The 15897-nt window shown below is 45.6% G+C and overlaps 1 protein-coding gene across 1 annotated transcript in view; it reads left to right on the top strand.

The window, feature by feature from the left end:
* LOC126231833 (glutamate receptor ionotropic, kainate glr-3-like) overlaps positions 1-12435 on the top strand; it is a 101228-nt gene extending 88793 nt beyond the window's left edge. Inside the window, exon 6 of the mRNA XM_049942421.1 lies at positions 12157-12435. Coding sequence (XP_049798378.1) covers positions 12157-12435 — 279 coding nt within the window. The remainder of the gene's footprint in view (positions 1-12156) is intronic.
* The last annotated feature ends 3462 nt before the right edge of the window (positions 12436-15897 follow it).

Here is a 15897-nt window from a genome sequence, read left to right as displayed (position 1 = left end):
CTAGGGGACTGATGACCTCAGATGTTAGGTCCCATAGTGCTCAGACCCATTTGAACCATTTTTGAACTTCAACACGTTGAGCGGAAATGAACTATTTTTTATGTGATAATGTTGTACGTGCAACGTCTAATCGCCTGGCTTGGAGTGCTGGATGGAAACCTCAAGTGTTGAAAGGGGAATCAGTGTGACGTCTTGGGACATATTTTTCGGCTTCCAGTGACAGTAACAGAAACCACAGCTCTGAAGTTCTCCTGTATTTACCAAATAATTCTTTCGAAACATTGCCAGCGACAAACCTAGACAGCCTGAATAAAATCCTAGATACCGAAAAAATTTTCTCGACAAGCTAATAGCCACACAGTGTGGTTGTATTAGCATGGAAGATATTTTCCAGCACATACAACATCGCAGCTGTTGCCAGTGCCAGGCCATAATAATGGGAATCTTGTCCTCAGTAACTGTCTTAATCCTGGACCTGTCACCATCAGGTCTAGGTAATGGCTCGCAGACCAGTGGCTTCACGTGGCATATGACACTGCTTGGAGAGGTTGAAGTTTCTGGCGCTACATTGGTCGCCAGAGAGCCATCCACCCACTCATACTTCAGTCCATTACCTACCAACTCAATCAGTCGACCAAAAGGTCAGTGTGAATTTAACAGTCACCATACATCATGTAATGGAATATGCAAGGAAGAAGACAGACCACATAAAAAGAGTAAATATCGATGCGGGAGAGAACGAATCACGCGTCTAAGGGGAAAATCTAGACACGATAGCACTATATTATTGAAATTTGGGGGCCGAATTCTTCAAAGAGAGAGGAATTGTTGCAGAATCAACTGCAGGCAAAACTTCGCTACCGTTTGAGGGGCATGCAGGAGAGCTGGCTGCGTGATCCTGCCACTGAGTACTAAAATAATGCCGCGGTAGCATTCTACAGTGCAGCATTGTTCCATATCAGTGGACTGGGTTTGTACATGCCTTGCACAGCGCTCACTTCCACGGACACCTACGTGATTTGGGGGAGGGGGGCGGGGCTGGAGTTTCCTGTCGCAACATAGCTGTCCAGGGCGACCATAAGTGTTCCCTGCTCAGCCATTAACAGCACTTGTTCTCGGACTTCCGACTCCTGCTGATGCCGTGACTGTCACCACGTCAGCCGACGATCTAGTGTGAGGTCGAACCACTCCATCCTCACTGGGCAGCGTTATCAGATAGACGAAACTGCTGGTCTATAAGCTGCCCGCCAGACATGATGGGTCCAGGTGTCGGGTTGGTTGGCTCGTTGACTTGGGGAAGGGGACCAAACAGCGAGGTCATCGGTCCCATCGGATTAAGGAAGGATTGGGAGGAAATCGGCCGTACCCTTTTGAAGGAACCATCCCGGCATTTTCCTGTAGCGATTTAGGGAAGTCACGGAAAACCTAAATTAAGATGGCTGGATGCGGGTTTGAACTATCGTCCTCCAGAATGCGAGTCCAGTGTACTAAACACTGCGCCACGTAGGTGTCGAGTCAGTGCCGTTGAGTGGAGGACACTTTCGGGGTGTAATCGTCTGACACTCCGAGCAACTTTAGGGGTTCTGTGTTCAGTGCAAGACGTATGCACAGCTGACTGATTGCTCGGAGCTACCTGCAGTCCAGCATAAACTCGCATGCTGCCAGGTTGACGCAACACAGACTGATTGCAAGCTTGCGCGCACTTTGATGACATCACACACTGATGACAGAATCTGTATCGGATCTGCGCTGTGACCCGTACTGCAGCTACACGACTTTCTTCTAAGTATTTTAGAGCAGATTCTACCTCATTATTTCCATTCTTTTACCTCCGAAATGACGTTGTCATTAAATTAGAAAAGTTTATACCACTACGCAAATAACTGAATAAAACTGCTTCTTTCTCACTCGAATTTTCCTTGATATAAAAAATCAGTCATATGCAACAACAAACAGACGTTTCCCATTTGAAATCAAGCAATAAGGCTCCTGCAGAATACAAGAAATTATTTTCCGGTTTTTTAGAAAATTTTGCTCTCCACCTATATGCCTACTTCAAAATGTGCTGACAGCACACGACACCCATATCATTCGACGGAATGGAGCACCTACTGAGACAATGTTGATTAAAACCAAAAAACACGATAAAGTTCTTTTACGTCCCCGATTTCTCAGGCTAGTAGGAACCATAATCACTAAACATTTGTGTCTCTTCTATATCCTTGACAAAATACTGTCAGAAAGTCCAATTAATTTGATCATTGTTGTCGTTGTTGTAGTCTTCAGTCCTGAGACTGGTTTGACGCAGCTCTCCATGCTACTCTATCCTGTGCAAGCTTCTTCATCTTCCAGTACCTACTGCAGCCTACATCCTTCTGAATCTGTTTAGTGTATTCATCTCTTGGTCTCCCTCTACGATTTTTACCCTCCACGCTGTCCTCCAGTAATAAATTGGTGATCCCTTGATGCCTCAGAACATGTCCTACCAACCGATCCCATCTTCTAGTCAAGTTGTACCACAAACTCGTCTTCTCCCCAATTCTATTCAATACCTCCTCATTAGTTATGTGATCTACCCATCTAATCTTCAGCATTCTTCTGTAGCACCACATTTCGGAAGCTTCTATTCTCTTCTTGTCCAAACTAGTTATCGTCCATGTTTCACTTCCATACATGGCTACACTCCATACAAATACTTTCAGAAACGACTTCCTGACACTTAAATCAATACTCGATGTTAACAAATTTCTCTTCTTCAGAAACGCTTTCCTTGCCATTGCCAGTCTACATTTTATATCCTCTATACTTCGATCATCATCAGTTATTTTGCTCCCCAAATAGCAAAACTCCTTTACTACTTTAAGTGTCTCATTTCCTAATCTAATTCCCTCAGCATCACCCGACTTAATTCGACTACATTCCATTATCCTCGTTTTGCTTTTGTTGATGTTCACCTTATACCCTCCTTTCAAGACACTGTCCATTCCGTTGAACTGATCTTCCAAGTCCTTTCCTGTCTCTGACAGAATTACAATGCCATCGGCGAACCTCAAAGTTTTTATTTCTTCTCCATGGATTTTAATGCCTACTCCGAATTTTTCTTTTGTTTCCTTTACTGCTTGCTCAATATACAGATTGAATACCATCGGGGAGAGGCTACAACCCTGTCTCACTCCCTTCCCAACCACTGCATCCGTTTCATGTCCCTCGACTCTTATAACTGCCATCTGGTTTCTGTAAAAATTGTAAATAGCCTTTCGCTCCCTGTATTTTACCCCTGCCACCTTCAGAATTTGAAAGTGAGTATTACAGTCAACATTGTCAAAAGCTATCTCTAAGGCTACTAATGCTAAAAACGTAGGTTTGCCTTTCCTTAATATTTCTTCTAAGATAAGTCGTAAGGTCAGTATTGCCTCACGTGTTCCAATATTTCTACGGAATCCAAACCGACCTTCCGCGAGGTCGGCTTCTACCAGTTTTTCCATTCGTCTGTAAAGAATTCGAGTTAGTATTTTGCAGCTGTGACATATTAAACTGATAGTTCGGTCGGTAATTTTCACACCTGTCAACACCTGCTATCTTTGCGATTGGAATTATTATATTCTTCTGGAAGTCTGAGGGAATTTCGCCTGTCTCATACATCTTGCTCACCAGATGGTAGAGGTTTGTCAGGACTGGCTCTCCCAAGGCTGTCAGTAGTTGTAATGGAATGTTGTCTACTCCCGGGGCCTTGTTTCGACTTAGGTCTTTCAGTGCTGTGTCAAACTCTTCACGCAGTATCATATCTCCCATTTCATCTCCATCTACCTCCTCTGCCAGGAAGTTTCATATCAGCGCACATTCCGCTGCAGCGTGAAAATCTCATCCTGGAAACCTGTTGTGATTTATATGTTTCTATATAACACAACATTACCTACTCCCGGGCCCTTGTTCCGACTTAGGACTTTCAGTGCCCTGTCAAAATCATCACGCAGTATTATATCTCCCATTTCATCTTCATCTACGTCCTCTTCCATTTCCATAATATCAGCCGCAAGTACATCGCCCTTGTACAGACCCTCTATATACTCCTTCCACCTTTCTGCTTTCTCTTCTTTGCTTAGAACTGGCTTTCCATCTGAGCTCTTAATATTCATGCAAGTGGTTCTCTTTTCTCCAAAGGTCTCTTTAATTTTCCTGTAGGCAGTAACTATCTTACCCCTAATGATATATGCCTTTAAATCCTTACATTTGTCCTCTAGCCATCCCTGCTTAGCCATTTTGCACTTCCTGTCGATCTCATTTTTGAGACGTTTGTATTCATTTTGCCTGCTTCATTCACTACATTTTTATATTTTCTCCTTTCCTCAATTAAATTCAATATCTCTTCTGTTACCCAAGGATTTCTGCTAGCCCTTGTCTTTTTCCCAACTTGATCCTCTGCTGCCTTCACTAATTCATCTCTCAAAGCTACCCATTCTTCTTCTACTGAATTTCTTTCCCCCACTCTCATCAATCATTCACTGATGCTCTCTCTGAAACTCTACATCCTCTGGTTCTTTCAGTTCATCTAGGTCCCATCTCCTTAAATTCCCACCTTTTAGCAGTTCCTTCAGTTTTAATCCACAGTTCGTAACCAATAGATTGTGGTCAGAGTCCATATCTGCCCCTGGAAATGTCATACAGTTAAAAACCTTGTTCCTAAATCTCTGTCTTACCATTATATAATCTATATGAAACCTTCCAGTGTCTACAGGCCTCTTCCACGTATCTTCTTTCATGATTCTTAAACCAAATGTATTTTCTCCTTACATCAATTAAATTCAACATCTTTTCTGTTACCCAAGGATTTCTGCTAGCCCTTGTCTTTTTACCAACTTGATCCTCTGCTGCCTTCACTAATTCATCTCTCAAAGCTACCCATTCTTCTTCTACTGTATTTCTTTCCCCCACTCTCATCAATCATTCACTGATGACAACAATTAAGTTATGCTCTGTTGTGCAAAATTCTGCCAGACGGCTTCCTCTTTCATTCCTTACCCCTATTCCGTATTCACCTACTACGTTTCCTTCTCTTCCTTTTCCTACTATCGAATTCCAGTCCCCAATAGCTATTAAATTTTCGTCTCCCTTCACTATCTAATAATGTCTTTTATCTCATCATACATTTCTTCAGTCTCTTCATCATCTGCGGAGCTAGTTGACAAATAAACTTGTTCTACTATGGTAGGTGTGGGCTTCGTTTGTATCTTGGCTACAATAATGCGTTCACTATGCTGTTTGTAGTAGCTTACCCGCACTCCTATTTTTCTATTCATTATCAAACCTACTCCAGCGTTATCCCTATTTGATTTTGTATTTATAACCCTATATTCACCTGACCAGAAGTCTTGCTCCTCCTGCCACCGAACTTCACTAACTCCCACTATATCTAACTTTCAACCTATCCATTTCCCTCTTCAAATTTTCAAACCTACCTGCCCGATTAAGGGATCTGACATTCCACGCTCCGATCCGTAGAACGCTAGTTCAAAATGGTTCAAATGGCTCTGAGCACTATGGGACTTAACTTCTGAGGTCATCAGTCCCATAGAACTTAGAACTACTTAAACCTAACTAACCTAAGGACTTCACACACATCCATGCCCAAGGCAGGATTCGAACCTGCGACTGTAGCGGTCGCGCGGTTCCAGACTGTAGCGCCTAGAACCTCTCGGCTACCCCGGCCGACAGAACGCTAGTTTTGTTTCTCCTGATAACGACGTCCTCCTGAGTATTCCCCGCCCTTAGATCCGAATGGGGGACTAGTTTACCTCCGGAATATTTTACCCAAGAGGACGCCATCATCATTTAAACTTAGAGTAGAGCTGCATGTCCTCGGGAAAAATTACGCCTGTAGTTTCCCCTTGTTTTCAGCAGTTCGCAGTACCAGCACAGGAAGGCCGTTTTGATTAATACAAGGTCGGATCAGTCAATCATCCAGACTGTTGCCCCTGAAACTACTGAAAAGGCTGCTGCCCCTCTTCAGGGACCACACGTTTGTCTGGCCTCTCAACAGATACTCCTCCTTCGTTGTAGTTGCACCTAAGCTACGGCTATCTATATTGCTGAGGCACGCAAGCCACCAACGGCAAGGTCTAAGCTTAACAATGAGCTTCCCCAATGGTAAAAGAGTTGTGGTTGTGTGAAATACACTCCTGGAAATTGAAATAAGAACACCGTGAATTCATTGTCCCAGGAAGGGGAAACTTTATTGACACATTCCTGGGGTCAGATACATCACATGATCACACTGACAGAACCACAGGCACATAGACACAGGCAACAGAGCATGCACAATGTCGGCACTAGTACAGTGTATATCCACCTTTCGCAGCAATGCAGGCTGCTATTCTCCCATGGAGACGATCGTAGAGATGCTGGATGTAGTCCTGTGGAACGGCTTGCCATGCCATTTCCACCTGGCGCCTCAGTTGGACCAGCGTTCGTGCTGGACGTGCAGACCGCGTGAGACGACGCTTCATCCAGTCCCAAACATGCTCAATGGGGGACAGATCCGGAGATCTTGCTGGCCAGGGTAGTTGACTTACACCTTCTAGAGCACGTTGGGTGGCACGGGATACATGCGGACGTGCATTGTCCTGTTGGAACAGCAAGTTCCCTTGCCGGTCTAGGAATGGTAGAACGATGGGTTCGATGACGGTTTGGATGTACCGTGCACTATTCAGTGTCCCCTCGACGATCACCAGTGGTGTACGGCCAGTGTAGGAGATCGCTCCCCACACCATGATGCCGGGTGTTGGCCCTGTGTGCCTCGGTCGTATGCAGTCCTGATTGTGGCGCTCACCTGCACGGCCCCAAACACGCATACGACCATCATTGGCACCAAGGCAGAAGCGACTCTCATCGCTGAAGACGACACGTCTCCATTCGTCCCTCCATTCACGCCTGTCGCGACACCACTGGAGGCGGGCTGCACGATGTTGGGGCGTGAGCGGAAGACGGCCTAACGGTGTGCGGGACCGTAGCCCAGCTTCATGGAGACGGTTGCGAATGGTCCTCGCCGATACCCCAGGAGCAACAGTGTCCCTAATTTGCTGGGAAGTGGCGGTGCGGTCCCCTACGGCACTGCGTAGGATCCTACGGTCTTGGCGTGCATCCGTGCATCGCTGCGGTCCGGTCCCAGGTCGACGGGCACGTGCACCTTCCGCCGACCACTGGCGACAACATCGATGTACTGTGGAGACCTCACGCCCCACGTGTTGAGCAATTCGGCGGTACGTCCACCCGGCCTCCCGCATGCCCACTATACGCCCTCGCTCAAAGTCCGTCAACTGCACATACGGTTCACGTCCACGCTGTCGCGGCATGCTACCAGTGTTAAAGACTGCGATGGAGCTCCGTATGCCACGGCAAACTGGCTGACACTGACGGCGGCGGTGCACAAATGCTGCGCAGCTAGCGCCATTCGACGGCCATCACCGCGGTTCCTGGTGTGTCCGCTGTGCCGTGCGTGTGATCATTGCTTGTACAGCCCTCTCGCAGTGTCCGGAGCAAGTGTGGTGGGTCTGACACACCGGTGTCAATGTGTTCTTTTTTCCATTTCCAGGAGTGTATGTTCTACGTTGTGCGAAGAAGCACAGTTCACTGCGAGAAAAATTAACTTCTTCCTTTGCAGTTTTGAAAGTAACTTAAACAATGAGAAAAAACAGCAGCAGGTACATTCCTGTAAGCCGGCCGAAGTGGCCGTGCGGTTAAAGGCGCTGCAGTCTGGAACCGCAAGACCGCTACGGTCGCAGGTTCGCATCCTGCCTCGGGCATGGATGTTTGTGATGTCCTTAGGTTAGTTAGGTTTAACTAGTTCTAAGTTCTAGGGGACTAATGACCTCAGCAGTTGAGTCCCATAGTGCTCAGAGCCATTTGAACCATTTGAACATTCCTGTACCAGAATCAGAATACATTACATCTGCATATGTATAACATTGTTCTTATTTGTAAAAGAAGTCTCCTAAAATAACTAGTCTGTAAATTTTCTTTAATGCTTTATACATCGCTGAAACTAAGTTACATTTTAGTGCTTATTCAGTTTTTTCTAGGCTTTTTACTTTGAGTGGTACTTATTTTGTTTTACCAGATGATCAACGTGCTTCGAACATTTACTGGTATTTGTGTGGTTCTTGCTTAGTTTGTAAATTATTGAAAGTTACAACTCATTCCTGGGAGAGAGCACCCTTATATGTGCATAACATCAAATATTAGAGAACATACTGTCCTTAAATTAATAAGATTCCAGAATCTTTCTAAAAAGCGAAAGGGAGGGGGGGAAGTGAGATATAGCACAACACGAACCACTGCAGCAGTTAGATTCCTTTCGTAAGCCAACACTGTAAAAACTTCACTGCTGTAACTGGTCTTATATTTTCCCTTATTATTTAATTACAACAAATCGTCCCAACAGCGACCTTTTTCGAGAAATCCTCAATATTTGAAGCAACTATATTCATAGGACATACGTAGTAGTTGAAAACTCAGTCTTGCGAGAGAGCGCTCTTATGTGTACATAACATCAAATGTTACAGAACATACTATCCTTAAACTACTTAGGCCCCAGAATCTTTTGAAAAAGCGAGAAAGGGGGAGAAGGGGAGGTTAGATGTGGCAAGACACCAACCAATGCAGCAGTTAGATTCATTTCGTAAACCAGAGCTCGCACGGGAAGATATAGGTGTTCGTTTTTTCCGCGCGCTGTTCGAGAGTGGAACGATATAGAATTATTGTGAAGGTGGTTCGATGAACCGTCTGCCAAGCACTTTTGTGTGATTTGCGGAGTATCAATGTAGATACAGATGTAGGTGAACCTATCCCACTTCTCAGAACTTCATACGGTGTACGGGAAGGTGTCGTCGAGTGACTGTAGGAGGATACAAGATGACTTGGACAGGATTTGTGATTGGTGTACAGAATGGCAGCTAACTCTAAATGTAGATAAATGTAAATTAATGCAGATGAATAGGAAAAAGAATCCTGTAACGTTTGAATACTCCATTAGTAGTGTAGCGCTTGACACAGTCACGTCGATTAAATATTTGGGCGTAACATTGCAGAGCGATATGAAGTGGGACAAGCATGTAATGGCAGTTGTGGGGAAGGCGGATAGTCATCTTCGGTTAATTGGTAGAATTTTGGGAAGATGTGGTTCATCTGTAAAGGAGACCGCTTATAAAACACTAATACGACCTATTCTTGAGTACTGCTCGAGCGTTTGGGATCTCTATCAGGTCGGATTGAGGGAGGACATAGAAGCAATTCAGAGGCGGGGCAGCTAGATTTGTTACTGGTAGGTTTGATCATCACGCGATTGTTACGGAAATGCTTCAGGAACTCGAGTGGGAGTCTCTAGAGGAAAGGAGGCGTTCTTTTCGTGAATCGGTACTGAGGAAATTTAGAGAACCAGCATTTGAGGCTGACTGCAGTACAATTTTACTGCCGCCAACTTACATTTCGCGGAAAGACCACAAATATAAGATAAGAGAGATTAGGGCTCGTACAGAGGCATATAGGCAGTCATTTTTCCCTCGTTCTGTTTGGGAGTGGAACAGGGAGAGAAGATGCTAGTTGTGGTACGAGGTACCCTCCGCCACGCACCGTATGGTGGATTGCGGAGTATGTATGTAGATGTAGATGTAGAAGTCGATAGCCGTCCTCGATGGTCGAAACTGCGGATGTACACTATTAGTGACGTCACAGAGAAGTGCTACCCAGAAGAACATAATGTCTCCCCACACGCCGCCACGGGCCCGCGCGTGCTTTCGGCGTGTGAGGTAGCACATCGCTGCCTCGGTAATCGCACCCGCTGCCCAGACGCAGACATCGATCTCTCGTAAGGTAACCGCGCTGATTGAAGAATGTGGATATAAAATGAGCTTCGCCGACTCTGCACTCGCGGTGGTACTCATTCCGCGCAATTGTAATGTTGTCCTTGGTAGAATAATTGAACGCATTGGCGCAGTAACCAGATATGTCCATTTTTGGCCCAAAATGAGACTTTACACTCATTCCATAGTTTGAAAATTGCTCTATTGTGTAGTGGAAGAACGAGGTCTTCCATGGAACTAATTGAGAATAATGTAGGAAATCGGCTTGAAGAAGTCGGATGTTTTGCGAAAAAACCAGACATGTCCAGGACTTGCTTGGTCATTGCAGCAAACAGTTGTCACGTTCTGGCATGTGAAATACATACAACAAGTTCGCTGTGGTTGATGTTTCACAAGATCTATTTTTAGATTTCTTGTTCCACCAAAAAAGCTGTTTCGTGTAACAAGATTTTAAACATGGCTGCAGCAGCAACTGTTAAAATTCTTCAGAATAAAGGATGACAGCCAAAAACAGTTGCAGGATAGAATTTTTTTATTAAAACTCTTGACCACGGTTTCGGTACATATAAACATACCTTCATCAGAAGTAAAACTTCCTGAACAGAAAGACACATTCATTAGAAAAGCCATATCAACGAAAGTGAGAAACAGAAGCTTAAGTAACAGTGAAATTACTAAAGTAATACAGGCACAAAATCTTTAGTACTTACTAAAATTACATCATGCCATGGAGAATAATAAAACATTAAGAGTTCTGAGAAGTTAACTCTATCAAAGAACAATTTCTCTGAGTACTCCACAGCACACAGGCATTTTGTTCACTGAAGTGAATCGTTATTACAACTTATCTATCATGATCAGAAAGCGTGATTTACATTGATTTCATCTGAGGGGAAAAAGTTTATGAAGGAGCTCCACCAATGAAACCTGAGAAATATAAAGATGTCATTAAACTTACCAAGAATTGTGTGCCAGTCTCAGACATGGAATTTTATAGTAAGATGTTCTGTTACAGTTACAGACTGCTACAGATGCTCCATACAGTTCATCAGAAGGAGAAGAACAATGAACTCCTTATTAACCTTCCACACCTATGATTTTTATTAGAGTATTACTTTTTTTTACTTCTCAGACTCCTAATCGTATTCAGTAACCTGTAAACGGCTAATAGTTGTTGAGTCTTCAGTTACTTGTTTACTTTTTACGTAATTTTCAACAAATAAAGTTGTTTGATGTAAGGGCGAGAAAAGTCCAATGTTTTAAAATTTAGTAAACATCATAATAAATCTTGCAATAGTTTGGTTATGTAATAAGCTATTACGGTGTTTTGGTGACCTAAATGAAAGTTAGGAAAGACGAGGCCGATTATTAGAGTTTTCAAATTTCTGGACAGACTTTTTGCGCTTTACTCGAAAGTATGTAAACGTAAGTTATCTTCTGCTTTCTTTCAGGAGTGCTAGTTCTGCAAGGTTCGCAGGAGAGCTTCTGTAAAGTTTGGAAGGTAGGAGACGAGGTACTGGCTGAAGTAAAGCTGTGAGGACGGGGCGTGAGTCGTGCTTGGGTAGCTCAGTAGGTAGAGCACTTGCCCGCGAAGGGCAAAGGTCCCGTGTTCGAGTCTCGGTCCGGCACACAGTTTTAATCTGCCAGGAAGTTTCATATCTTGTTCTTGCAGCAATGCCTTCAGTTGAACCCACTAAACAACTGACGACTTGGACATATCGACCTTGCCAATAACAACTCGAAATACGTTATACAACTGCACGATTGGATGACTCGAAGTAGAGGTAGTCTTACAGTACCTGGCTGTGACGACGACAGATAGTTGTTTTCTCTGTAAATCTGTCTTTCTGCAGATGGTTGCGGGACGTCGGCTGTTCAATATAAAAGGTCGAATCAAAACACCTGCAGCCATATAAATTTCCAGATGTTGTTTTGTTTGAGCAACCAGTTTCAGCGCTTGCCGGCAAGTGACGATCGAAGGGATCGCTGAGTGAAAACCCTACAGATACCAGTAAGTCGCTGATAAACGCGGAGTGGAGCGCCCACCAAACAAAACCAGATACCAGTCACTGAATGCTGGCCCCTATTTTGACTGGACTAGAGGTGGAGTTCTTCCTACACGTCGATCAGGGGGCCTGAAGATAGCATGATGTAGCGCTGAAACTGGTTGATAAAATAAATCAAAATCTGGACGGCTGAAGGTGTTTTGATTGGACGTTTGATAGTTGGTCTCTGTCTGGATTAGCCAGACATCTCGATCGGTGTGGGGCGCAGAATGTGCAGGAAGACGCGTGTTTGGCAGGACCCGCTGCTGCAGCAGCTGCGGCGCGCAGACCGGCTGTCGCTGTCGCCGCTGCAGGGCGCGATGGAGCGCGCGCGCGCAGACTCTTCTCGCGTGGCGGCGGCGGCGAACGCGGCCGTGCTGTACGCGGCGCTCAGCCCCAGCGACCGCTGCGCCCTCTCCGAGGTGCCGCTCTTCCCGCCGCACCACTCGCTGCTGCCGCTCGCCAAGGGCTCGCCGCTCAAGGAGCTGCTCTCCGTGGGGTGCGTACCGCAAACACACACCGACCGAAACCTGTAACGCAATAGTCGTACCCCTAACTTAACAGGGACGACCGTGAAATCGACCAAAATGCCAATTTTTATTTACACTACTGGCCATTAAAATTGCTACGCCAAGGAGAAATGCAGATGATAAACGGGTATTCATTGGACAAATATATTATACTACAACTCCCATGTGATTACATTTTCACGCAATTTGGGTGCATAGATCCTGAGAAATCAGTACCCAGAACAACCACCTCTGGCCGTAATAACGGCCTTGATACGCCTGGGCATTGAGTCAAACAGAGCTTGGATGGCGTGTACAGGTACAGCTGCCCATGCAGCTTCAACACGATACCGCAGTTCATGGAGAGTAGTGATTGGCGTATTGTGACGAGCCAGTTGCTCGGCCACCATTAACCAGAAGTTTTCAATTGCTGAGAGATCTGGAGGATGTGCTGACCAGGGCATCAGTCGAACATTTTCTGTATCCAGAAAGGCCCGTACAGGACTTACAACATGCGCTCGTGCATTATCCTGCTGAAATGTAGCGTTTCCCAGGGATCAAATGAAGGGTAGAGCCACGGGTCGTAACACATCTGAAGTGTAACGTCTACTGTTCAAAGTGCCGTCAATGCGAACAAGAGGTGGCCGAGACGTGTAACCAATGGCACGCCATACCATCACGCCGGGTGATATGCCAGTATGGCGATGACGATGCACGCTTCCAATGTGCGTTCACCGCGATGTCGCTGTAAACAGAACCTGGATTCATCCGAAAAAAATGACGTTTTCCCATTCGTGCACCCAGGTTCGTCCTCGAGTACACCATCGCAGGCGCTCCTGTCTGTGATGCAGCGTCAATGGTAACCGCAGCCATGGTATCCGAGCTGATAGTCCATGTTGCTGCAAACGTCGTCGAACTGTTCGTGCAGATGGTTGTTGTCTTGCAAACGTCCCCTTCTGTTGACTCATGGATCGAGACGTGGCTGCACGATCCGTTACAGCCAAGCGGATAAGATGCCTGTCATCTCTACTGCTAGTGATACGATGCCGTTGGGATCCAGCACGACCTTCCGTATTACCCTCCTGAACTCACCGATTCCATATTCTGCTAACAGTCATTGGACCTCGACCGACGCGAGCAGCAATGTCGTGATACGATAAACCGCAATCGCGATAGGCTACAATCCGACCTTTATCAAAGTCGGAAACGTGATGGTACGCATTTCTCCTCCTTACACGAGGCATCACAACAAGGTTTCACCAGGCAACGCCGGTCAACTGCTGTTTGTGTATGAGAAATCGGTTGGAAACTTTCCTCATGCCAGCACGTTGTAGGTGTCGCCACCGGCGCCAACCTTGCGTGAATGCTCTGAAAAGCTAATCCTTTACATATCACAGCATCTTCTTCCTGTCGGTTAAATTTCCTGCCTGTAGCACGTCATCTTCGTGGTGTAGGAATTTTAATGGCCAGTAGTGTATTAGTGGAACTTGTGGACAATAAGTTCCCGAAGTTTCAAGGACGAAATCCCTTCCGAAATGCCTGAAAAATAATTAAATGTCTGAAGCGACCTTCCTGCAACATTTCAGTACTACACTGAAGAGCCAAGAAAACTGGTACACCTGCGTATTATCGTATACTACTCCCGCAAGCACGCCGAACTGCCGCAACACGACGTGGCATGGACTCCACTAATGTCTGAAGCAGTTCTGGAGGGACTTGAGACCATGAGTCCTGCAGGGCTGTCCATAAATCCGTAACAGTACGAGGGGGTGGAGATCTCTTCTGAACAGCACATTGCAAGGCATCTCTGATATGCTCAATAATGTTCATGTCTAGGCGCTTCATTCCGGAACCTCGCGACTGCTACGGTTGCAGATTCGAATCCTGCCTCGGGCATGGATGTGTGTGGTGTCCTTAGGTTAGTTAGTTTTAAGTAGTTCTAAGTTCTAGGGGACTGATGACCACAGATGTTAAGTCCCATAGTGGTAAGAGCCATTTGAACCATTTTTGAATGATCATGTCTGTGGAGTTTGGTGGCCAGCGGAAGTGTTTAAACTCATAAGAGTGTTCCTGGAGCCACTCTGTAGCAATTCAGGACATGTGGGGTGTAGCATTTTCCTGCTGAAATTGCCCGAGTCCGTCGGAATGCACAATGGACACGAATGGATGCAGGTGATCAGACAGCATGCTCACGTACGTGTCACCTGTCAGAGTCGTATCTAGACGTATCAGGGGTACTATATCACTCGAACTGCACACGCCCCACACCTTCACAGAGCCCCCACCAGCTTGAACAGTCCCCTGCTGACATGCAGTGGCCATGGATTCATGAAGTTGTCTCTTTACCCACAGACGTCCATCCGCTCGATACAATTTTGAAACGAGAGTCGTCAGACCCAGCAACATGTTCCCAGTCATCAACAGTCCAATTTCGTTGTTGAAGAGCCCAGGCGAGGTGTAAAACTTTTTGTCGTGCAGTCATCAAGGGTACACGATTGGGCTATCGGCTCCGAAAGCCCATATCGATGATGTTTCGTCGAATAGTTCGCACGCTGACACTTGTTGAAGGCCCAGCACTGAAATATGCAGCAATTTGCTGAAGGATTGCACTTCTGTCACGTTGAACGATTTTCTTCTGTCGCCGTTGGCCCCGTTCTTGCAGGATCCTTTTCCGGCAGCAGCGAAGTCGGAGATTTGATGTTTTACCGGATTCCTAACATTTACGGTACACTCGTGAAATGGTCGCACGGGAAAATCCCCAATACATCGCTACCTCGGAGATGCTGTGACCCATCGCTCGTGCATCGACTGTAACACCATGTTCAAACTCACTTAAATGTTGATAACCTGCCATTGTATCAGCACTAACCGATCTAACAACCGCACCAGACACTTGTTATCTTATATAGGCGCTGCCGACGGCAGCGTCGTATTCTGCCTGTTTACATATCTCTGTATATCAGTTTCTTTGGCGCTTTAGTGTAGTTCGGTTATCGATTCTGTGGATTAAGCCGGGTCCACACTTGCAAGTAATATGGCGCCACAGCTCGTGGCTTTCTGTAGTGGCATCACAGGAAGCCAGAAATTCTACGTAGCTACACAGCTTTCAATATGGCGTCAACTAAAATCGTATTGGCGGGTATGAATGTTATAGTACCAGTTGTGGCATTAGAGCTGTGGCAATAGTTAAATACAAGGAAGCCGAAATCTAAATCTCGGATCTGAAAATAGATTTCGCACAGGGATAAATCATAGGTCACAAACATTTATAAAAAAAAATGACACTCGGAGACGAAAATGCTTTCTGCAGTGGCAATAACCAACAACTGGCATTTCAGTATCCTCTGCACACACTCCACTCGTCCAACATTTTAGAATGTTATTATATTCGTTGATATAGGCGTTTCTAATAACTAATTTTTAGTTTAACAGCTGCCACAACATACTAGGGAGCTACTTCCTGCATAAAATCCGCAATTTACACAGTGC

Source organism: Schistocerca nitens, unplaced genomic scaffold (genome assembly GCF_023898315.1).
Source record: "Schistocerca nitens isolate TAMUIC-IGC-003100 unplaced genomic scaffold, iqSchNite1.1 HiC_scaffold_419, whole genome shotgun sequence".
Taxonomy (NCBI): Eukaryota; Metazoa; Arthropoda; class Insecta; order Orthoptera; family Acrididae; genus Schistocerca; species Schistocerca nitens.
This window is presented reverse-complemented; position numbering and strand designations above follow the sequence as displayed.